Raw genomic sequence first — 25,067 nt, forward strand, 5'->3', positions numbered from 1 at the left:
CACAGTTGTGCTATGGCATGTTTTAGAGTGGTTCCCAGGACAGAGGTTGGCAAACTTGGAGCTGAATATCTCACTTTCACCTGCAGCGTAGTGCTGCATATCCCGGTGTTCTGTACAGTGAATGTAACCCACTGGATACTCCCTATTCAGCTTTTAAGGGAAAGTGTTGTCAAGGGGGAACAAAGCAGCAACAAACTCTTCTCCCTTTATCCCTGCAAGAGCACTGGTACTTAGTTTTCCCCCCTCAGCTGACCTCAGTTGATCCCTCTCCCTCCTGTTGACGTTGTTCTGTCTGGATTTTGCAGAAACTGATTAAAAGAAGGGCATTTTACACTACGAGCTTGCTGGTGAGAGCTGTAATAACAGTGGTCTCCTACTTTTCATCTTGATCGATCGCATTTAACAACCTGCCCTGTTACATATCATTTACTGGTACTTGTAAAAGCACAGGGATTGACTGTGTGAGTTTTTTGAACAATGCTTTTGAATGTCTTTAATTTAATGGGCCAAGTAGAAAAAGGCTGCTCAAAATAACTCCTTATTGCTATTGTCATTGCATTCAAATGAAGATGTTTCTTATGGGAGATAACAGTCAATTCTCTGTGAGATAAACATTGAATAATAACCAAGTTGAAAGACGTATGTCATAACATATATCCCACCAAACCCACAACAAAGCATGGAAAATATAAAAATCCTTCATCTCTCTAATTTCATTGACAGTTGGGTGACACATCCAGCCTGGTGGACAGAATTGAGATCTGAAGCAAGCAGCAACATGGTGCTCAGAAATTTGGATCAGGACCACAGGCACGAACAAATGAGCCCAGAGCTCCATCAGTATCAGGCGAACCAAAGTTTCAAAAGACAGTAGATTAGAGATTCCAAGCTGGATTTTCTGTGAGTTTCTATGTTCTGAGAGAAGGATGTGGCTAAACAAGACCAGAGCAGGAAGGGATGAGGCCACAGATGAAACTGTCTTACATGAAGGGAATAAAAACTATGCAGAGCTGGTCCGATGTCAGCTACTTCTCAATCCCTTATACGCAATGATTGACCCATACTTTTTTTTTTTTTTTTTTTCCCCAATTTGCATGCAGGCCCTGTTGTCTTTGTGGGAGCCATGCACTCAGCTTCTCAGCACAGACCCACCCTATAGCTGAAGATTTCTGGTCTTGGGTTACTTCTGAATGTGCAGAAGTGGCCACAACACTATAAAACAACACATTTATTCACCTGTGGGCCTAAGATGTTCATAGGACATAGGTTTGCACCATCATCTTTGTCAGATGGACCTCTGAAGTCCTCTGTTCCATCCTCCTGCTCAGAGTGGTTTGCGTGACAGGGCTTTGTTCATCGAAGTTATAGGTATCTCTAATGATGGAGGATTCACCACCTCTGTAGACAATCTGCTTTGTGTTTGACCACCTTCACAGGTGACCAAATTATAAGAATTTCCTGTGTTGCAACTTGTGTCTCTTGCCCTGTCAATGTGAACCTCTGAGAAGTCTCTGGCTTTCTTCTGTCTATATCTTCCCATTAAATAACTGAACACTGCAACAGGATCTTTGCCTCCTCTGAACAAGCCCAGCTCTCCCAGCCTCTCCTCCTGACCTGTCCAGTCATGTGCCTCAGTCCCCTGAACATCTTAGTTATCCTCTGCTGTTCTCATTCCAAAATGTCTCACTGTTCTGGTTCTAGGATTCCCAAAGCTGGACACAGCTGTAGTGGCCACACAAGTCTTGAACAAAGAAGTAGGACCAATGATGCTGCAGGTCACACTCTTGTTAATGTAGCCCAGAGCGCACCTCGTCTTTACTGCTGCAAGAACACATTACAAGGTCAGGTTCAGCTTGCTGTCTAGCAGATCCCCAAACAAGGCCTTTTGGCAGAGCTGCTTCCCAGCAAGCTGGCCCCAGCCTCTCTTGTTGCATGGAGTTATTCTTCCAAGGGCCAAAACTTTGCATTTGCCTTTTTGAACTTCTTGATGAAGGTCCTACAGGCCCATTTCTCCAGCCCAGTGAAGTCCTTCTGAACTGCAGCCCTGCCCTCCAGCATATTGACCAATTCCCCCTGATTTGCCATCATCTGCAACCTTGATGAGGGAGTGCTCTATCCCACTTTTCAGTTTTTTTATGGAGATGGCAAGCAGCATTTGCCCAGTATCAATCCCTAATGGATTCCAATCTGGCAGCTGGACTTTGTACCTCTGATCAGAACACACTGAGCCTGATGGCTGAGTCAGTTTTCCACTCACCTAATTGTCCATCTGAGGCCTGCAGCAAGCTAAGATACCCTAGGACTTTTTCCCAGAAAATCACAGAAGAACCTGAGTATGAGATGGGAATTGTAGGAAGTGATTTCAGGACAAATTCATGCCACTGAGTGGCTACCAGCATGGTTTTATCTGGAGAATACCTCACTCCCAAGCTTGATACAGCCTCAGTCTTGAGCCCCCTCCAGAAGCAGAAGCCTGGAGCAGATGAAGTCAAAGCTCCTGGTCAGGATATAACCTAGGTCTAAGGCAATTTAATTTTAATCAACTGACCGCGGAGCTGGGTGAATGAACTATCCTGCTTCTAGGTCTAAGCAGGTGCATGGTGCTGCACTTTTTGACTCTCCAGACCTGTCAGCACCAGCTCAGGAATCACTGCCTATCTGAAAACCCTTTCCATTGCACAGCACAGATATGCTCCTTTTGGGTTACTAACTGCTGTGGTGTGCTATGCTGGGGTAAGCACAAGTAGTTCTTATACACCCTGAAGGGCTCACCACATCCACCATTAACTGCACCATGTCAAACAAGGTTTTTGCCCACATTATGACAGAGTTAGGTCCTGGTTTGATGTAGTATCTGAGTTGCCCCGTGGTGAACATTAATCTAAGCGATCTGCAAAAGAAATCCCCTATTAGAGAAGGAAGTTGTTAATCTGTTGCCTCTGAACATTGCCTTCTGCAGATACTACTGTAGTTTCTCTCCTTTTCAAAGGCTTTACTATATGGCTGACTTTAGTAGGGACTGTCTGGGCTTTGGACTGTGATCGAATAAGGTCGGTGACTTCTTCCTCAAATGAAAAATTAAATCCTAAGGTCATGTTATTGATTTGATTTTTTTAATGTGAAAATATGTCTCACTTTCAATATGGTGTTCATTTGTGTTAAGTCCATTCTTCTGGACACAGGGACTTCCCTCCATCTATGAAGAGGGGCATGTGGTACAAAGATACATGTCTCACTCCCAGCTAAAAACTCCCATCCATGGTGGAGACCATCCCTGTCTCCTTTGTCATAGCCTCTGTGCAACGTTCCTGTCTCCTGCAGCAGGGCAAAAAAGGAACAGGAAATTGTAGTGACTTAGTTCCTTCCAGTCATGACTCCATGGTGGAGCTGGGGTGACGTCAGTTCAGCTACGGAGAAACTGGTCTGAGATGGAGGATAAACACGTGCCCCACCAATCAATCCCTTTGCAGATGCTGTCCTCATGATCCATTTGCAAGTAAGCAACAAGCAGGCTCACAAGGCTCGGGGCTGTCCTTCCCAGGAAGGGACTGTCAGATGAGCCACCTCTTCTTTTGTCTTACAAGGCTACCCTGGCAACCTGGAGCTGGATATCTTACACATTTATTAAAAAACAGCTGATGTTGATAATGAGGAACATGATGAAACATGAGTCTTCCCTTCAACACCCCTTAATCCAGCATATAAACAAAAGGAATTCATAAAGTCTTCATAAAGTCATATTTTATACTGATATTTTCTTCCCAGCTCCATTTGCAGTGTGTTATCAAACCCAGTGGAACTTACATAGAGATGAAAGACTGTTGAATAAGAGCCAGACTGGATAGGGCTGGTGACTTACACAAAATTATTTATTATGGAATCTAAACTGTTAGATCTAATCTGAACTTGATGGAACTCGTCATTTGAGACATAACTGGATTGAGCAGAAGGAGGGCTTACAAATTTTAAGGAAACAATTTGGAAACAAGACTAGGGGTTTTTTTTGTTCTATTTGCTTGCCTCCTTCTGCCTCTCTGAGGGAACATACCACAGATTGCTAAAGCCTAGAGGCCAGTATTCTCATCCTTGCAAACATACCTAGCAATAAACTATCTGCTCAGTGGAATGCTTTGGTCTCTAAAGCAATGCAATGTTTCCAAAAATATGTACAATAAAATATACACTAAATCTCTGGCATGTGTAGTTAGGGACAGTAAATGCCTTCAGCTCCAAACACAACTCACAAAATGAGATTACAGCTGTGTTACAAAGAGACCACAGTAAACAGAGTTCAAATCAGCACACTGGCAATGTGCCCAAGAATGGCATGAAAATTAATTAAGCAAGCATCATAATAAGGTTTCTGCATTTCTTCACCTAACGGAGGTGGTTTTTTAAGTTTGGAGCACTTACCAGCAGATGCTGTGGCAGTTTTTGGTGCTAGAAGTAAGGTCCTGCGTGGAGTCGCTGTGCCGCTTGACACCTGTGTCGTGCTCTTGCTGCTGCCCTTGGGAGCATCTTTAGAAGGTGCAGATGCCTTAGGGGTGGCTTGCTCTTCATTTCCAAAGCTGGAACCTGTAGGAGACCAAAACTGCACTAAATATAAGTCCATAAAACATGTATGTGAACTGTGCCATACAGACTGAACATCTATCAGCAGTTATAATCTACAATGACATGTTCTCACTGTGACTTGGGCTAAGTTACACAGACTTTGTCCAATATAAACATTTAGGCAGAAATAAAGAGTTCCCAACAACTTACTTGACTCTTGGCAACTGTTGGAGTCTGATTCCAATAGGAACTTAAAACCTGCTTTGGGTCTAGCGCCATGAAGGTATATGGGTACAAGGCTCAAAAACAAACCAAGAAATTTCTATATTGCTTACGGCTTTGGAGCTCCTACAGGAGCCAACCTACGCATTCACCCTAACACTTGGGAGCTACTGGTTGTCAGAACAAAGGAGAACAGCTGTGGTGCGAGGCTCCAAATTCTCTACCCAGACAGGATTTCCCACAAAAAGTCCCTCAGATCACATTCAGATGTTTGAATAATAAGAAAAAAAAACAAACAAAAAAATTCTGCCTTAACTCTTACATCTACCTCAATCATATTCTCATAACAAATCTTAGGTTGCCAAGGCTTCCACCTTATATTGACTTCTTTCAAAACTTTTAATAGGTTTGGTTTCCTCAAGGATTTGACGTCTAGGGAATAATGGCATCCTAGGTTCCTTGTAGACATAAGGAAAATAATCTTAACATCTGAGAAAGGTAAAGTTGGAGTGTCTTCTTTACCTATCTATCTACAAGGTCTAAGAGGAGCAAAAGATTACAACAGATCTGGACTTGAACATTTGCAGATAAATATTTTGTTTGAAAAAATGAGTGGAGATAGTGACAAAAAACCCCAAGGATTTTAGAAAAGGGTATCATTCTTATTTCAATTGTTTTATAAAGATACAATATAATATTGTTTAGGTACTATCTGCAGGAAAATGATAGCATGATTTTAATAATTAGTATGTCCAATTCTCCAGTATTTTTAAGACATAGGTTTCTTGAATGTGTGCAAGTAAAGGAGAGATTTCACATTTGCCTTTCTTACTGAAAATTTACTAGAAAAAAATGCAGGTTGGAAAAGAAAATCCTATATTCTGATAAGAAAGAATAAAACTTTTGGCTCTGACAAAATATCTGTAAGTTTTGCTGTGTTTTTAAGGCTCTTGCATATAAGTCTTAATTTAAAGTGTGTATCTGCAGTATAAATGGATTTCTACAAATATATTTGACCTTTGTCAAGCTACATTAAAAATTCAAACAAAACAGTGTAGTGTACTTTTGCAGGAACAGAAAGACCGGAAGCATTTGTCACCTTCACACTGCTGTGCACATAACAATCCCTCAGCACCTCAGATCATTGTTTTATATCCAAACTACACGGATTTTTAACCCGTGTAACAAACTTTTAAGATTATGTGCTGAATTATCCACTGACAAAACACTGCTGATTTCAGTAAAGTCTCGTCAGCAGAAAATCTGGCCCAGCCTGACCCAATCTCCTCTACAGCTGTGAAGAGGACATCTCTTCTACCAGGTGTCAGGAGGATGTTGCAGCACGTGTGACCACCTCAGGCTGTTTACATCACACTCCTAAAATTATTCCTGAAGTGGTCTCATATATGTACTCACCCAGTCACTTTGGGTAGCACCACTCATATAGAATTTTTTTCTTTCTTCAGCTATTTGTTTAAAAGTTTTAGCACTAACCTTGAAGAGGAAATTATTCTTTTTATTTAAAGAGAAATTCTGTTCAAGTCCTCTCTGATGTAAGCCCTTTATTCTCAGTTGTGAAATGTATTACATGGAGAAGTTTAAACTCACAAATCTAACTGAATGGAAGCGATTCCTGCATTGAAGAACAATGCCCAGGTGAGTTACATAACTCTTACTAAAAAAAAAACCTAAAAAGCTTTTCTAGGTATTAAAGCTAAAGTGCTGCCAGCTATAAACACTTTTTCTGTCTAAAACACAGCATAAGAGGTCTGCTAATTACATAAATGAGTGGGTGAGAAAGCTGACAAACACAGCCTCATCGCATGCCTGGATCAGAAATGCCAGTGCCTGGAAAGAGCAGGCCACAGACCTTGTGCTGTGGCTGGACAAACACCTCTGGGGAAAAATGCAAAGAGAAAAGTGATACAGCTTTTGATCTTTTATTAAGAAATGGACTCAGAGAGACAAGCTGCATCACTGTACTGGGTGTCTTGAGGCCACAGGGGCAACCTGCATCAGGGGAGGACAGAGCTGTCCTGTATCAAGCGTGGATGCTTCCAGCAATGGACCCATCACAGGGCAGAGCCTGGCCTGTCAGCCAAAAAGGAGGCATTGCTGTTTAAGAAAGGGCAAAATGCTGCTGGAGAGGACCACGGTGGAGTAGATATCCACACAGCAATCCATGAAGGACCCCACACTGGCACAGGTGGACATGGCCCAAAGGAAGCTGCAGTCTGTGGAGAGCCCTCACAGGAGCAAGCTCCTGGCAGAAGCTGTGGCCTCTGGAGATGAGAACCACACTGGAGCAGGTTTATACTGAAGGACTGTAGCCCTGGGTAAAGATCCATGCAGGAGCAGGAAGAAATGTGAGATGGAAGAAACGGCAGAGAGGAACTTCTGTGAACTGACCGCAACCTCCATTCTCCTCCCACTGCACTGTTTGATGGGGATGTGGGATGGGGAAAGTAGAGAAGGGAGAAGTGAAGTTAAGACTGGGAAAAAGGGGTGTGGGGAACCTATTTTAGGATTTAGGGGCTTTTTTGTCTTTTTTTTTTTTTTCTTTCTCACAATTCAACTTTATTTTAATTGGAAACATGTGAAATAATTTTTTCCAAGTCAACTCTGTTTTGCCTGTGACAGCAGTTGTTAAGTGATCTTCCCGTCTTTATCTCTACCAATGAATATATTCACCTAATTTTCTTTCCTGTCCTGTAGAGGAGGTGAGATAGTGAGACAGTGGAAGGGTGAGTTGTCTGGCAGCCAGTCAGGGTCAACTCACCACAACAGCAATATCACTATAACCAGGATTTGCTGAGATACGGTCAATGTAGTATCTCCCATTTTGCTCTTCACTCAAAGATGGAGTTTGGAAAGAGACAGTGGGATAAAACAACATATGTGTGCATAGTATGCCACAAACCCAAATGTTTGCCAGTTCCATGGATATCACTGGGACAGCCTGTAGTTCCCCAGGAGCAGGGGAAGGTGAGTTCCACCTTGCTACATATGGTGCTAGATTACATATTTCTTTTCAAACAGCATTCAAAGAATAAATTAAATTAAAGATATAAAAGAATACATATTCCTCATGGTTTAAGAGGAAAATAAAGTTTTTCCTTTACTTCAAAGAATCAACTTGTAGGAAAATCAGAACGCTTATTCATCTGATGGTATTTGTCAGTCTGTCAGGGGATAATGCCTTCCACTATTATCCACAGCAGGTGAGTTAGTAACAGTTGCCCTCCCATAATACTAGCTCTTATTTTTCAGTAAAAGTCTGTACAGAAACACTATATGTGCAGTGAGTGAACAGTTTCCAGGTGATCACATCCTCGGTTGTATTGTACCTCTTCCCTCCCACTCCTCTACTCTGGCATTCTGTCTAAACCGGGGAGACTCCTTGCTTGCCTTTGAAGCACCTGGCAAGTCATTTGGGGGCTTCTACATAAAAGTCCCTGCATTTTTGCAGACTCTGTGCTCCATAAGAAGCAGCACTGCTGACTTTGCAGTAGAGTGTTTAGCAGACTATTAACGATCTGCTGGACCTAAAGGCCTTCAGCCTCACTTTTATCATTTCCTCACTAGGAGCCCCAAGGAATCCTACTCTTCTGCTTGTGAAAAAAAATACAGAAAAGAAGAATAGTTGTTTGAAGAGTTGCAGTTACTTTGTAGAGTCCCAGCTGCAGCCACTCTTCCCCTACACTCTTATGCTAGTAGACATGCAGAATTCAGGGCTGGGAACTTATTGTAGACTGTGTGTTCAAAGAAAACCATGACCAAAATCCCACTGGCTCCCAGATGGCTTTGAACCACCCTCTCTCCGTATCTACCACTGTTCTCTTCACCTTCTGGCCCTGCCCTGCCACAGCTCGCTTCAGGGGCTCCTCATGCTCAGAAAAGGAAGGCTCTCTTGTAGATGTCACTTGGAGTTTGTGTCTCTTGTATGTGATCCTTTTCTGAAATTATTTACAAATATTTATGAAAAAGGATGGAAATATTATATTACGTTATATATGACCATAAAACCAGCAGGAACATGGATGGGAAGAATTCTGCATTTGATGAGAAATTAATTAGGCCATGTTGTGTGGCAGGTCTTGATCTGAGAGGAGACAGCGATATGAAGAGCTGTGTTCTGGAGCCCAACAGCTACAGATTTCCCTGTCTGCAATCAAGGGCAATAAAGTCTCCCTTTGTTGGAGAACTAGATCCTTTCTAGAAAAGTAGCTTCTTTGACAACACCTACGGGTCTCTGTTTTGCTGACAAACTGCAGAAGAGTATTATCGCTTCTGCAGCTCCCTGTCTCGTGGGCAGCAATGTGAAGCCTATTGACACCAAGTGAGTTTCCAGCTCTGCATAGCAGGTCAAGCATTCACTCTGCGGGCAGTAGACTTGGAGTTGTTAGCTCCCACCATAGCTGTAATCACACCAAAGACTCTGGGAACATCCTGGTATCGTGTGTGTTGACTGAAGGACAAACATTTACCCAGGGTTATAGGAAGGCCTTTCCGTGTAAAAGATCCTTGGATACTTCTTGATGCCAAGTTAATGACAATGAAGGTATTGCATGAAGTTGTTTCATCAGTGATCCCACTTAGCATTTCTAAAGAATTTTCCACTCACAGAAGTCAAGAAGCTTTACAAAAGGAGTTGAGCCACTTTGCAAATTCACACAGCAAGGAAACAGCAGAGACAGAGAAGCGAGCAGAAAAACTGATAATGAATGAGGACTTTTTTTCCACCTGCAAAACAATAGGATGTATTATTCCCCTGGGTTTTACTAGGCTGCACTTCTGTGCCCCAGTTTTCAAGCACAAGTACAAGGACAAAGTGAAATTTAAAATCACTGCCATGGGGAATGATCTGATAAGGAAAATACCTAAACTTCAGCGAATAATAAGGTGATGTTTAAAAACAAAACCAGCAAGACACACTTTTCCCTAAGTTGGAACATTTGCCCATCCTTCAGTTAATGTCCATTCTTTATTTCTGATTATTATTTGTAGAGTGGTAAGTAATTTTTATAGAATTATTACAAGATATGTAAGCTGTCAGCTGAGATTTTTATTTCACTGTTTCAGGGGCTACTGCTTTGAAGTTCAACACGGTTTATTTCAATATAACACTTCATAGTGTAATTTTCAAGAGATACATTTGAACATATAGCTCTGTAGCTCAAGCAGAAAAAAAAGCTATTGACCAAGTGGTACAGTGTGATCAATAGTCCTGAGGGCTTACCATGCTATTAAGATGTTATGATAGTACATAAGATTACTAGCTGGCTAATCAGTATTTTTCTTTGCAGAGAGCCAGTGTCTGGTATTTCTTGATACAATAGGCCAAATGTGCAAGAGATCAGGGACCAGCTGATGACAGATTTCTTTTCCATCCAGAACAAGAAGAGGCTTGAGGACTGATGTCCACACAATGCTTATGCCTAATTTACTTAGCTTCCCATTGCATTTTTTTGGCTCAGACAAAAAGTAATGGTGATGGTCAGTTTTGCAGGGTTCCCACCCTTTGAGAAATAATCCCCTGTAACATATTTATTTTAGAGGAGGTTTGTGTCTGACAACATGCCTTTATAAAAGCTGATTTTTCAGAAGTCTAAACATTAAAAAATGTAACCTGAATTTTGAATTTTTAGGTTAATAATTTCCCTCAAAATAAGGAGTCAAATCTGCAGTGCCGGTCAGCACAGGAGCCAGCTCTCAGGGTTTTAGATAGCTTTGGGTCTCTGCACTGCTGATGACTACCTCTGAGACAGCCCCTTCATTGCTAAGGAGGGAGTTTAATGCCATCACTGATGATTAGTGACAGCTATGTGATCAGCAGTGGCTTTTGTACACTATGACTTACATCTGTAAGAGATTGCTGCATGTCCATCCTTGTCCCCATGCCCTCCAATCCTAAATCCAAGCACCTTTGTCCTATGACACCTGCTGTCAGATGGTTTTGGCACCCTGGATCTGGCCATGTAGAAAGCTGTTGGGCACCTGAAGGGTGGGAACCCTGCAAAACTGACCATCACCAGAAGAGCTGCAAAAGCATATCTGTGCAAATGCATTGGCAGGCTTCTCCTTCACCTCCAGCTGTCCATGACTGATTCTGCAGTCAGAGGCTGTAACCTGCACTTGCAGCTGATCCAGGCAAGCAAAAGACAGAAGTTGAATTTCTGGCAGGACAGAGGGAAGCATCACCTCTTCAGGCTGTGCTTTCCTAACTCAGGTGGCAGTTGTGCTGCCAGGGCAGCACTGGTAACCCTACTAACAGCAGGATGCCCTTACAGGTACGGCCCTTCTTTGACGCTTGGTTCACCAGGCTGTATCCATGCTGCTAAATAAAAGCTGTCCAAGTGGTGTAGAGTGGCTCATCCTGCCACCACCCAGTCTAATCATAACAGCTTTTCTTGAGGAGGTTAGAGCAGCCCAAATGGCAGCCACAGTGTGAAGAACTGGGTGAGGGACCAGGAGACTGGGCTTAGCCTGGCTTCCAGGCTCTCCCTTGCTTACCAGCACAGCTGGACTTGCAGCCAAGAAGCATCCACTGAGCTGGGCCACGTATGCTCGCAACCACTGGCAGAGGAGGTCATTCAGCTTAGCCTCACCTACAATGGAGTGGGTTTAAGAAAAGTGGAGATGTTTTGTGTCTGTGAAGTGGAATTAAAGCTCCTTCCTATACGTTTGACTGGTTTTGATGACCCCCATATTTTTGAAATCTAGATTAATTTTTGTGGCACAGACACCATCTTCAGTGTCTTTCATACATAATAGATAGTAGAAATACAGCCTTCTACTGATAATCTTGCTTGTATCAATACTAACTAATTCATTTCATATCACCAACCAAAATATAAATTTTTGGATCTGGCTAAATGCATTTCTTTCTTGAGTGGAGTTACAAGTTGCTCCTTACTGAATTGTTACAAGCCTCATTGTGCAAGGTGAAAATTTCACCACAAAGTAGAATTTCTGTATGTGTTAGTGGGAGTTGCAGACAACTTGCTTACTATGCCAGACCTTCAAATCAGATAACCTGTTTTATTTGGGTTTCTACATCTCTATCAAAAAAGACAAGCATTTTATTATGTAATAAAATTGCACCATATGTTGGTGGTAGCTTTGTCTACCACTGGTGGCTTGTGCAGCTGTTTGGCTAGCTGAGCACTTTTGCATAGCTGGCTAATTAAAGCCCCTAAGGCCGTAGAGTGAAGACAGCATAGTATTTTGCTGATCATTTGTAATATTTGTCAGAAAGGATAAGTTTGTTGAAATCTTTCCAAGGATACCTGGACTGCACAGACATTTTAAAATGGGCCTTAGACATCACTGTGTATCCACCTTCCGAAAGGGCAATCTCCTGGCACTACTTGGAGCTGAATTATCAAAAGTCATTCATGATCAAATCGTCCCTACAAGCTTTCCTCATTCAGTGTATGACTTTGATCACAATGACAAGAAACATGTTATGAATACTCCACTGAAGTGTCTCATGTGGTAGTCTGAGGAGCTGAGGCAGTAGGACTCCATACTGGAGAAATACTTGCTTCTCTAATTGAGAAGAGAGAAACACACCTGCTGTAAGCTTCTCCTTGACATATGGATTAACATTTCTAACAGATCAGATCAGAATTTTACTGTGTAATTACTGAAGTCTATCAATTAGTTGTAGCAAGGGCTGGTTCTTAAAACCTGAGGTACTCTTGAAGGCAAGCAAGTACTCATAGTGTTTTGGAAGCTCTACTTGCTGACACAATTTAAGAAGAACATATTACATATAAGTTAAACATTTAAATTCCCCTCAGCAAATTCATTTGGGGAGAGAAAACAAGTAGCTATATCCAAGCAACAGATTTTTTTAGATCCCGTGTTCAGTACATTTACTGAAATGAACTGTTACTGAAGGATGAATTTGTAAGAAAAACTGTATTTGATTCCCAGTGAGGGCAACTGAAATGTTGCCTTCAAAACAAGAAAAGTCTGATTCACAATGACTGGTTTAGACAAAATCCTACTCTCTATATTAAACAAAATCACGTGAAGTAAAACAAGAGCAGATTTACTTCAGGTATTTGTCTGGCAATGTCATGTACTGTCTTAAAAAGGAGACGAATACAGGTCCAAGGGCCACTTCTCCCCTCTGCTGCCCATCAGGGTACTCTTCCACACCACAATAATTCCCAGGCACTGCAGAGCTCTCAAAGTAACACTGAGCATTGATGGCATTTTTGCCAAAGACAAATATATGACCCACTGCCCTCAGCTGTCAGAATGACCCCTGTGATCACAAGAGGTTGGCCAAAAGTTAAAATAACCAGAAAGAAGATATAGATAACACCAATTTTCTACTACCACTAAAGCATTAATGGCATGAATTAACGTACCTAGGGGGGAAGTTTCCTGAGTAGGAAGGTTTTGATGTTCCTGGGTAGTCCTTCAGTCCCAGCACCCACATTTCTTGAGGCACCAGCTTTGTAACATGACTTGTGCTCATGACCATCTGCTCTAATGGCACTGAGCCTGCTTCTGAATTGGCATGCCAGTTTTAACAGGGCACAGGCACCAGTGAAAGATAGGATTAGAAGTGACATCTGCTCTGCAAGAGGTTCCTCCTGATGACAAGAAGTGCCAAATTAGAGCCACATGCTTTATTATAGGGAATGACATCTGTTGACACAGCATTTTATCGACAGTAAATGCCTCTTCCCTGGAATTGCTGCTTTTAATTTGCTTGAACGCTGGCTTGGAGTGCCATATTTTTGCACTTGAAGGTATATGTAATTCTTGGTAAAAGTGTTATGACATTCCAAACGTGATAATGAATTTCTACCAGCTTTAGCAATCCATGTTGGTTGCCAGAGCTCACCAGACTAGGAGAGGTTAAACAATGCCCTAACAATTATCAGTGCTTAAGGTCTGGTAGCATTCAGTCCTGCTCCTTCTCTGCCAAACCACAACAACATGGGTGCTACAGTATACATGGAATCGTGCTAGATCAAAGAGCTAGTAAATGTGTCTGACTCCTTCCTTGGCATAACAATGGCTTCAGAACATGCAGTATGCATTAAGGAGCACCGATGTCATACTGAAACCTCAAGGATGGAAGAGCCTTAGAAAGTTCCCAGTTAGTCACTAGTTAATTGCCCTTTATGAGATCAGGCACAGATCCTCAAAGCTGCTTAGAAACTTAACTCCTATTTCATTTCACATTCAAATTTAACTCACACTACTTATTCTTAATCACCATCTCAGCCCTGAAGGAGTTTCAAACCCATAGATGTCTCCATTTCAGAGCATTAAGGATGCAAGCAGCTGAGTAGAACCTGCCTTGAATGCCGAACAGTGCTTTGGCTAGAGGAGAAAGGTGGTGACAGGCACCAAAGCTGTGTTTTGGAGACAGGCAGGGAGTCTTCTAAGCTGTTCAGAGCAGCTATTTACTGTACTCAGATCATGTTCATCCTCCTGGACAACATGTTATTCAAGAGAAAATGCACTTGAGAACCTGCTTTTCCCACTTAACTTTCACCAACTCCTTTGTAAGTAATGCACAAGGTGTACAGTGCTGCTCTGGACTGACTGCTGTCTAGATCTGTGTTTTGTGGCTATTTTAGGTGTCATACAAAAAAAAAATCTACAGCAAAATAAAAATCTGATAAAAATTTTCGTGTAGTCCAGAGTTTCAACATTCAGGAAACATCTTTCAGTGTAAAGCTTTATTTTCTCCCTTGTGCTGGCTTTACTGTATTTTAAGGCTCCAAAAATAAGCTTGACTCATAGAATTCTGCTGATTAAGTGTTTTCCTCACAAAACATCTTAACTTGGTTGATCAAACTAAGTTTTTTTTAACAAATATTGACAGTTATGAGGAGCCTGGATATAAAACCGCAATTCAAAAACACCTGGAGAGAGAAACAGAGAGAGCAAAAAAGGCTTATATTATAAATGGCATTATCTATGGAGAGTAGGCATAAATTTTCAGTTATGTGACCTGTTGAAAATTTTTCTTATCTCACGCTTACTACAAACAGTGCCTTAGTATATTATGTTGGGCAAAATTCAATTATTTTACAATAAACTAATCTTACAATTAGCAATACTAAATGCTATGACTTAATGATCCAGATAAATTAGTTTTGCAAATGTTTTAGCTAAGATTATATTTCTATGAACTGAAGTTATCTATACCAACGGACCTATAATCTTTTGCAGGGAACAGATGTTTAACTGCACTTATTTCACAAAATGAAAGCTCTTAAAAGTATATAAAAATAAAATTCTGTTGAAACCCTCAAAGGTTAAATAGAGGAGGTAGTTTCTTAAAAAAAATGACAGTGCCTTTATAGAACAAATTATTTCCTCCTGTGTATTGGAATTTATCTGACTGCCAGTATTAAACTGAGCAGCTTCTCTTTATTACAATAAATGCTACTGATAGGTAATAAAAGGTAAGGCCATTTAATTGGAGGATGCAGAAGTGATTTCCACAGGATTATAGTGGCACAGACAGAGTGGAACAATGAAGCTGCACATAGAATTGGTCCCTAGGGAGTGCAGCCACCAGGAGCATCAAGAGCAGGACATGCAAACACCTTTCAGGTGGCTGGCATCAGACACAGCCCATGAGCAAGATTCACACAGAGAAACTACACAAGCAGCACATGCTAAAAGCTGCCAGAAGGAAGCAGTGAGTGCTGGCAGAGGGTGAGTCTCTGCTGAGAGGCATAGAGGCACCGATTCACCCATCTGCTGGCCTTATAGATAGTGAAGGGAAGTTTGCTGCTTGCCAGGAGCCAAGATCTGGTACGTCACAGGAAGACCACCACAACTGGTTAAAAGTCCCCTACTTCTTTTGCATGTGGGCACCAAAGACACAGTCAAGCAAAACCTGGACAAGATCATGCAGGACTTCAGGGCCCTGGGGGCCCAAGTGGAAGGGACAGGGAGCCCAAGTGATCTCCTCTGTGCTGCCAGTCTGGGATTGGGCTGAAGGTAGAAGCTCATGCATCATGTAGATCAATATCTACAACATCGCAGGATGTTCTTTAACAAATACAGACTATTCAGGAGAGAAGTGATTCACCTGTCTAGAAGAGGCAGGAGGATTTTGGTAGCTTACTTAGTGAACTGTGTTTTAAACTTGGGGAGTAGAGTCCACAGTTGCAACACCTGTATATCCATAAGCGACAGGGTGAATAAGTGCACCTACCAAAGTAGTGAGAAATGCTACCCAACTCTTTTCAAAGGCGAGTACACACATAGTCTGTGCAACAAACTGGAGGAACTGGAACTCAATGACCAGTCTGAGAGTTATGATGCCATAAGAATTATAGAAACTTGGTGGGAAAATTCACATGGGATGACTACGAACTCTTTCGTACAGATAGAAAGGGAAGAAGACAAGTGGAGTTGTACTTTCCAAAAGCACTCATGAAAACAGTGTAAAGAAGCACAACGAAATGGTATTTCATTGGATCTACCAAACTGCCCTCAAGCAAGGCCTTCCAGTGATGCCAGGGGAAGATGCATGCCCCACCTAGTCTTTACGTGGCAAACAAAACTGTATAAGCTGTGTATGGCTTAAAGGCTGCAAATGACCTATAGATAATATGAAGTTTGATTCATTGTAGGTGCCCAGGAAAAATATTTAGTAGTTGAAAAGACACATTCTGCAACTGTGTGTTTGCCCTTGCCACACCACAGCTCTGTGTCCAGTCAGGAAGAGAGGGAAAGGATGAGAAAGTACCACCCAGACACCTCTGAGGGCCATAATTGAAGCAAGGGCAGATCTCCTTTCCACATCCTTTCCAACAGCGTCTCTGCTTGTGATGCCTGTTAAAAGCCCTATAAACAGTGGGTAACACAGTATCCTCTCTGAAAGGATTAGAAGAAAACATGGTTGTGCGGATTGCAGCTGGCCTGGCTGGGACACCTGATAACACTGCTCTGTTGGACAAGGTCATGCTTCTAAATCCATTGCTTTTAAAAAGCAAGATCATGATGTTACAAAGAGGCATAATTACTTACACCCTCGCCATTGCTCTTTTTCTTAAATAGCACCTTTGAAGATAAATTCACTTGCCCATTTCTGGCATGTAAAAACCTGAATTGCAGGATTAACAAGAAATATCCTATTAATTTCACCTCTGTATGAATAATTCTGTAGTTAAGACTTATAAGAGACTACTTAAATGAAAGCTTTTTGATCATACATTTAGTATATGGGTTATTGAAGTACAGCTTCTTACTTCGTACAATATTAAATCCCAGTATTTTTTTTTAGGCACCTGAAATTATTAACAGGATCAAGAATGGGTTTGTGTATGTGGGGAGTGGGGTGAGGGGGTGAATGAGCACAAATTTTTTTTGAAGAGGCACAAAGTACAGTGAGAAGCATGACCTGCAGTGTTTTATACCAACACAAATAATGTCCTTTTGTATTTTAGGCACATTTAATTAACTCTGTGTGTATAGTACAAGTGCAGAAACACTCAAACAAATTGTAATCTACCAAAAAATTGTAATTCAAGTGATTTCCATAGTACTTGAGTTGCAGGAAAAGGTCTCCAACACCCCTGTACTTTTGAGGAGGAGCTGGATAGTTCTTAGCCCTGCTAATGAACGGCAGAGGCCTCTGGAAAGTCGAAGTAGCAGATCGGCCTTTGAGACTGTCCTGTGTTGTTTTGCTGGCTCCGCAGAGTTTCCTTCTCCTCCATGGTGGCACAATTTGACAGGACCATTACATGCCCTTGGTGTTTCTCTTATATTCCTGGCCCCTGAAGGCAGGTGGTAATGTAAAAATCTGAGTTGCTACTACTATAAAAGAAACTTGTACTTTTTTTTAACCTTCTTCAGCACTTATATGTGGCCTGAGAGCATCTCCAACATCTTCCTTTTAAAGAAATATCCTGGGGTTTTTATGAAAGGGCATGAACAGTATATCACATTACACTGCTGTGATGGCATACAGGTTAAAGATGCCTTTGTTCTAAGGATTGCTTAAAAAGCTTCTCCTTCTCTCAGTTAAACATGAACAAATATCTCAGGTCGAGTCCCAGTCCTTGACATTTAAACACGTGGGTATTAGCACAGCTTTAGAGCACTGATACTGAAGACAAGGAGGCTCTTAGAGGAGACAGAACAGTTTTACAACTGCAAAAAGGCCAATATTGGTTACAATCGAGTGTATCTTATTTGTAATCTCCTTAGGATCTGTGAGGCAAGACCATACCCCAAGACCGTCTCCTTCCAAATTTTCTGAATCCCATGGATGAAGGAGGGAGTGGAAGATACTGATGAGGTTCTTTGGAAAAAGAACATTATTCTTTTCTGCATCAAAAACAGAAAATAGGGCAAGAACTTATGGAAAGCAGCCCTGGAGAGAAAGACTTGGGGGTTCCAGTGAATGAAAAGCTGAACATGAGCCAGAAGTGTGCACCTGCATCCCAGAAAGAAAACTGCATTCTGGGCTTCATCAAAAGCAATGTGACCAGCAGGTCAAGGGAGGTGATTCTCCCCCTCTACTCTGCCCTTGTGAGACCATGGCTGGAGTGCTGCATCCAGCTCTGGGGTGCCCAGTACAAGAAAGATGTAGACCTGTCAGAACAGGTCCAGGGGAGGGTCACAAAGAAGGCTGGAGCACCTCTCCTATGAAGACCGTCTGAGAGAGCTGGGGGTGTTCAGTCAGAGAACAACTTCTTGGAGAAAAGAAGGCTTTCTGAAGACCTTAGAGCAGCCTTCCAGCACCTAAAGGGGGCCTACAATAAAGCTGGAAAAGAACTTTTTACAAAGGTATGAAGTAATAGGACAAGGGGGAATGGCATTAAACTGATTTAGATTAGATATTAGATAAAAATTCTTCACTTTGAGGGTGTTGAGACACTGGAACAGGTTGTCCAGAGAAGTTATGGATGCCCCATCCCTGAAAGTGCTCAAGGCCAGGTTGGATGGGGCCCTGAGAAACCTGATCTAGTGGAAGGCATCTCTGCCCATGGCAGGGTGTTGGAACTAGATGATCTTTAAGATCTCTTCCAAACCAAACCATTCTGTGATTCTATAATACAGGCACCTTTTATTTTACCCATTGTAATTTTGATAGCCAGTAGAGAATCACACTAGTGAGCACAAGTGTTTTACACGCTGGTGGAGAAAAGGGAGAGAGAAAGATTTGCTGTCCACTACTTGAATTATCCAAACAGCCCTCAAAGAGCGGTGATCCAGGCTGTCCCAGTTCTACACTCCATATTTCCAGTCCTGCCTGGAAGTTAGGGTAGGATGCAGGCTCACAACAGGGACTCACTGGAAGAGTGAACTACAACTACTGGCCAAAACTAAGGTGAACCCCCAGCTCCATTATTCATCTTTTGTCATCTTCATCATTTTTTCATTGTGACCTAAGTGACAGTAGATAATGGATTTGATGTAATGGAAGATGCTGCAAGTTTCAGATGGTGACCATTATTCAGTTTCTCTCCCTAAAAAGGAAGCAGAGATCCCGAAGTATGATTCTGCAGTCAGTGTCCTGCTGTCACCATTACAAGGATCTTCTGCAGACTACTGGATATTTGTTATCAAGACTTTTTCTTTATACCGAAAAATGGAATAAAGTATGTGATGATTAGTAAGTCAGCACTTTGTCTGTGTTAGGGGCAAATCCTGGGGAATCAGCCTAGCTTCTCCAGCATCTTTTTGTCAATGCTCTTATTTCAGTGAGAGAGCTATGAAGATTAATTAATTGCAAATTGCTTGGGATGAAAGGTAAATATTAGATACTGTTAAGAAAAAAAAGCTTATCTGCAGGTGAGATGAGGCTTATCTGCTTTCATTTGCACCCATGAAATTCTGGTAAATGGAGAAATCTTTGCTAAAAGCCACATCCAACCAAGCTGCTGCTGCCTGCAGTGCAATATCACAGCAGTCATTCACTAATGAAACCCACATTTATCTTGACAGCTTTCATTTTAAAACAGTGTGGCAACCACTGCTGTTTGCCTACAGGAGGAAAGATGTGCAAAATAATGAGTAATTAATGGATGCAAATTTGAAGGGAAATAATTGTGCTTTAAAATATTTTTAAAATACTGTTGGGGATCAATTGTGAATTTTCAGAGCAAAACACCTAGCAATTTGCACTCACACTGAAATTGGAAAAATAAATTCTATTATATATATGCACATATATATATACATATACACATATAATGTGCACATACTGTATTTTTAAAACAATGGGAAATTTTGAAAATTAAAACTATTTGCATAGGGGTTATAAGAAGAAATATTTGACACACAACCAGAGTACTGAATCTGGTAGCAGTACTGTTCTGTACACTTACTCCTCTAATAAGCAATTCTGAGCATATTCCAGTATAAATATAGCAGAAAGATATTAAGATAGATAATATGAGAGTGGTCAGAGTTGGTTTTCAGGTGGAATTTGAGACCTGAGACACCTGGCAGTGCAACAGTGAAAGCTGAACTTCTTTTGAGTGATCTATCTAGAGCCTAAGCTATGAAATCCCCAACTCCTGATTTGTATTTCCCAAACCACATGCTGTTTCCCTAAAAGTAAAGCTGCTAATGGACTCACAGGGTGTGTGGGAGGAGCATTTACACCACATGCAGAATATTTTTCACATTACAAAAAGCAGATGCTTGACATACAAATGACCTCTGATACGGTAAGCATAAAAAGTTGTGCAGCACAGCAGTTCCTTGTAAAAGGTTGGGTGTGAAAGTAACTAAGAGCAACCCTCTTCTGCCAGGGCTGAGCTGAACTTGGGCTAGTGAGTCTGCTAGTACTGGTAATTGAAGAGTTCACCCTCTTTTCTTTAAAAGCAAAATTCATTTGGGCTTATATCCTCTTGGAACTTTTGCCAGATAAAAGGATTGTGACTACAGTCCTGTAAGCATAAGAATCTACTCTTGTCCAAACATGAGGTGGGCTAATGTCAACTGTCAACTGTCCAGGCTGCTGCCAAAGGACAGATTTTGTTGGCAGTGCAGCTTTCAGGCTGAACTGTGCCTGAACACTCGTGTCTCACAGCATGTACGGGCAGACGGTATCTATTCACAAAAGGACTAGAGCACAAGAGGAGTGGCTGAGGGAATTTGGGTTGTTTAGCCTGGAGAAGAGGAGGCTTAGCGGGACCTTATTGCTCTCTACAACTACCTGAAAGGAGATTGTAGCCAGGTGGGCGTCCATGTCTTCTTGCAGCTAACAAGTGACAGGTCAAGAGGAAATGGTCTCAAGTTGTTCCAGGGGAGGTTTAGATTGGATATTAGGAAAAATTTTGTCATTGTAAGCGTGATCAGGCATTGGAACAGGCTACCCAGGGAAGCGGTTGAATCACCATCCCTGGAAGTGTTCAAAAAAATGTGTGGATATGGCATCTGGGGAAATGGTTTAGTGGTTAACATGGTGGTGATGGATTAATGATTGGATTCAAGGATCTTAGAGGTCTTTTCCAACCTTAACCATTCTATTCCCTGTTGCTTAAACCTCTCTCAAATGGTGTTGTTCCTAGTTGTGTTATAACAAACCTAATTTAATAATCCAATACCCTTCAAATGGCTCATTCTAACAAAAGGTGTGGGCAGCACAGTGGCCTTGGTGGGCTCTGCTAGCTCCTTTGGTGTGACTTGAATTCACCAAACACCTGGTAGACCCAAGATGAAGAAGGTAGACTACAGTGCATGGATCACCATACCAAACTGAGATATTCTGTGTTTAATCTAATGCCATGAACAAGCATTTAGAGATTCAGTACTTGGTGATTAGCAACAGAACCTCAGATACTCATTTTTTCTTTGTAACTGCAAATTACAAATAATGCTGTCTGAGAGCGAGAAACACTATTAGCCCCATAGAACACACACACAAAAAATATTTTGTATTATAGACAATATGTCTCCTAAGCAAAGTACGGACATCATTCAAAATTAAGATGCACTCCACCAGAATCCCAACCTCAGAAATAGTCAGTGGCTTCTCAGTAGCTGGAAAAAAGCAAACAGCTTCAACTTTTACAAGTGGTAACAAATTTTTCTTCTGGTTTTACACGACAGGGTTTAATGAACTTCCTCTGGAGTTTGTTTTGGGGTTTGTTTTCTTGTTTATACAATGAAAAGACAATGGAAAGCTTGAAAAACATACTGACTTTTTCAGATCAGTCAACACACCAGATACAGCTGGTTTCTCTGGAAGGTTTGTGGTTTTGTTCAAATTCATAAAGAAATTTTAACTGCTACACCCCAGACAGGGGTTTTATCCTCTTTGTATTCTCTGAAATTTAGTTTAACAAAGGTTTCCTGTGAGTTTGGAAATGTAACATATTCAGCTGAAAAACCTCTAAATTAGATTAACTGGGGGCGGTGGTGGTTCTTCAACAGGATTTCACCTGGTTCTTGTTAGCAGAATGCGGGGAGTTGCAATAAATCAAAAAACTTTTTGTGCTTTGGGTGATCCAGAAGACCATTTCTATGTAACAATGTCAGCATCATTGCCAGCTTCTGCCCATCTATTTATTTTTTCAGGAAGCTGTTTTGCGAATAAGAGGACTATTGAAATCTGGTCTCCTTTGAATTTGTGCTGTGTGCTTTATACATCTCCACTGCAGTGATGATGACAGCACACTCAAGTACTAGTTATTCCCAGAACAATGCTCCCAGCTCTCCAACAGATACATCATGAGCTTCTACCATGGTACACAAAGATCCTCCTTGTGTTTGCAGCTTCAGTGTTTCTCTCCTGAAAAGGCTTCAGAAATGATGCAGAGAACCTTCTTTCCTCTTCCAAAGCCTCTAACTGCTATACAGGCTCTGGCGTTGCCGCAGGTTTTGTGCCAGAAGGTCAGAGAGATCCCGCACCACTGAGCTCACAAGATAGGATTTTTGTCAGTGGAAAGCACTAATTTGGATCTTTGGCCTTTATCAAACTGCTACTTCTATGAAACTCATAGAATCTGGATTGGCTCTTTCCCTCAGAGCAGTTCAAAATGCAGGAGAGATGGAGAAACTTTAGTTTATTAATACAGAACCAACCCCTCTGAATAACACAAATTTTGTTTATTTGGCAAATCATGAAAAAAATCTGAGAAACCCCAAACATTTGAGGCATTATCATCACATTTAAAAGTTAAACATCTCCTGGGACAACAAGGATGGCTTTTGGGACCCAAAGAAAGGAGGAAAAGCCTTTCCTTATCTTTGTCAAAATGACTGCATTGATACCGCAAAGGAAGCATGGGTTTGGGCTTTCCAATCAGTGAGCTGTGGGAAGCCTCTCTAATGCTATGCAGTCGCTGCAATTTAAGCAGGAGTACAGTCCTAAATTAAGAGGCTCAACAAAAATTCAGCTGTCATACATTTGCTACTAAATTAACTGTTTTTAAGTGATATATTATTAACTTAAATGCTACATGAATCCTTCAAAAGCTATGACTCTGAGTCGATTAGTGGAGTGGGAGTGCTTTCAGGCTATGCTTAATACGTCTTATTAATTTAAAGCCTTCAATGTGATTATGGCCCAAAGTCAACCTCCATTTTATCTGTCAAAGTTGTTGTAAGACTCTTTATGTGGTAGAACATTCTCATCTGAAATTCTGACTCTTTTTTAGAAGGTAAATACAAGTCTCTTAGAAGCATTATTTGAGCCTTGAGGCCTGGATTTCCCAGGGGCTCCCTCCACAAAACCAAGACCACCAAGCATCCCAAATTATATGTAAACAAACACACACTTGCATACAAGAATTCATACAGGGTTATGTTTTCTATTTGCTTCCCAGAAGCAGAAAAATGTCCAGTAAGAGATGAGGAAGATCTCTGACAGGTTACTTCAGCTTCCTGGGTACTTCCGAAGTGTCAAGTGGATGGAGAGCATCTGAGTCCTTTGGTATTGGGGAAATCACAACTGGGTTTACAGCATAGCAAGCTAATATCCCAGCTGCCTGCAGCCTGCATGGCTTTAGGTAGACATCTACAGCACAAAGTCTTACTGGGCTGCCCCAGGGGGTAGATAATCCCAAAAGGACACTTGTCAGCTGGTAAGGGTTAAAGCCACTAGATGTTTACTGTGGAGTGCACCATGGCCATAGCTTAGCCAAGCAATGACACAGGCAGAGACTTGCTGGTTCACAATCACTATCCTTACCACCGCCTAGAGCAGATAAGACAGTATTAATTATTTATAAATGTATCTATTTATATTTATATATATTTTTATACATTCAATTAATTATATTAATAAGTGCTACCAGACTATATTTAATAGACTCAATATCTGACAACTGCTACTAACCTTTAAGATAAAAGTTCTCTTTATTTATGCTTCCCTTTCTGTAAACATTTAAACTGTTTACACTTCAAGTGATTTTGAAAATACAACAGTCTATATAGCTTCTTTTATGTATCTAGAAAGGGCCTCCTCTAGCAAGGCTGGGAAACAATTCAGAGGTACAGTATGAATCAGAGATAGAAAAGAGTCACAATTACAAAGACATCTGATATCTAGCAACAACTATGACAACAACAATTCTTTGAAAACTTTGTGTAGGTGTATCTATGACATAGTTTTAAATAGGAGCACTCAAAGGTAGCAAACACCTCAAGAAGAAACAAAGCGGAACTGTGAGAGCTCTTGAGTTTGTACAGCCCTTAACACAATGAGGCTGAAAATGGTTGTGCTTCTTTTTCATGTAAGAACAAAATATCAGCCCTACTGGCAGACAACATGTCCAGCTAACCCAGTTTTCTGTTTTCACTGGTGATCAGCAGCAGAGGCTGAGAAAAAAAACAGGCACAGAAATAGAGCAAAAGATAGTAAAACCTCCCCTTCTCCTATGGTTTTTCCAGCCTCAAAAGCCTGGTGGTTTGGGGTCTCTCTGCTCAAGGTACTTTCTGTGTGCAAAGCAGCCCTGTGTTTCCTTCAATTCTATAGGCTTCTATGATCTTTACTTGTGCCCATGTAACCTTTTAGCACCCACCAGCAGTGCCACACTTTAGTCTCTCCTTTTTTGCTCTGTACCTACATCAGCATGCTTCTGTTAAGGCAAACACAGGTGATTGGGTTCAACAGAAGATTGTAAAAACAGGGGCAGGCTGGCACCTTCACAAGTCCACCCATGCAGCTCAGCTGCTGATGCCACCGCACTCTGTCCTGGTTGTCAGCTGCATAAGGAGAATGGTGCTGCTTTACCTGCCACCCTGCTCATTGCTGCTCAGCCCAAGCTTGCTGTTCCCCGGCCTTGCTGCCTCCCCACCTTCCTACTTCCTACCTTTCAGCAGGGGATGTATTT

General features: G+C 41.5%; 1 protein-coding gene across 6 annotated transcripts in view; it reads right to left on the reverse strand.

The window, feature by feature from the left end:
* MTUS2 (microtubule associated scaffold protein 2) overlaps positions 1-25,067 on the reverse strand; it is a 253,012-nt gene that overhangs the window by 62,715 nt on the left and 165,230 nt on the right. For all 6 annotated transcript variants that reach the window (XM_032680343.1, XM_032680342.1, XM_032680341.1 and 3 more), the window contains one exon: positions 4,414-4,575. In XM_032680343.1, the coding sequence (XP_032536234.1) occupies positions 4,414-4,575 (162 nt within the window). The remainder of the gene's footprint in view (positions 1-4,413; positions 4,576-25,067) is intronic.

The sequence above is a fragment of the Chiroxiphia lanceolata genome, chromosome 2 (genome assembly GCF_009829145.1).
Source record: "Chiroxiphia lanceolata isolate bChiLan1 chromosome 2, bChiLan1.pri, whole genome shotgun sequence".
NCBI classification, from domain to species: Eukaryota; Metazoa; Chordata; class Aves; order Passeriformes; family Pipridae; genus Chiroxiphia; species Chiroxiphia lanceolata.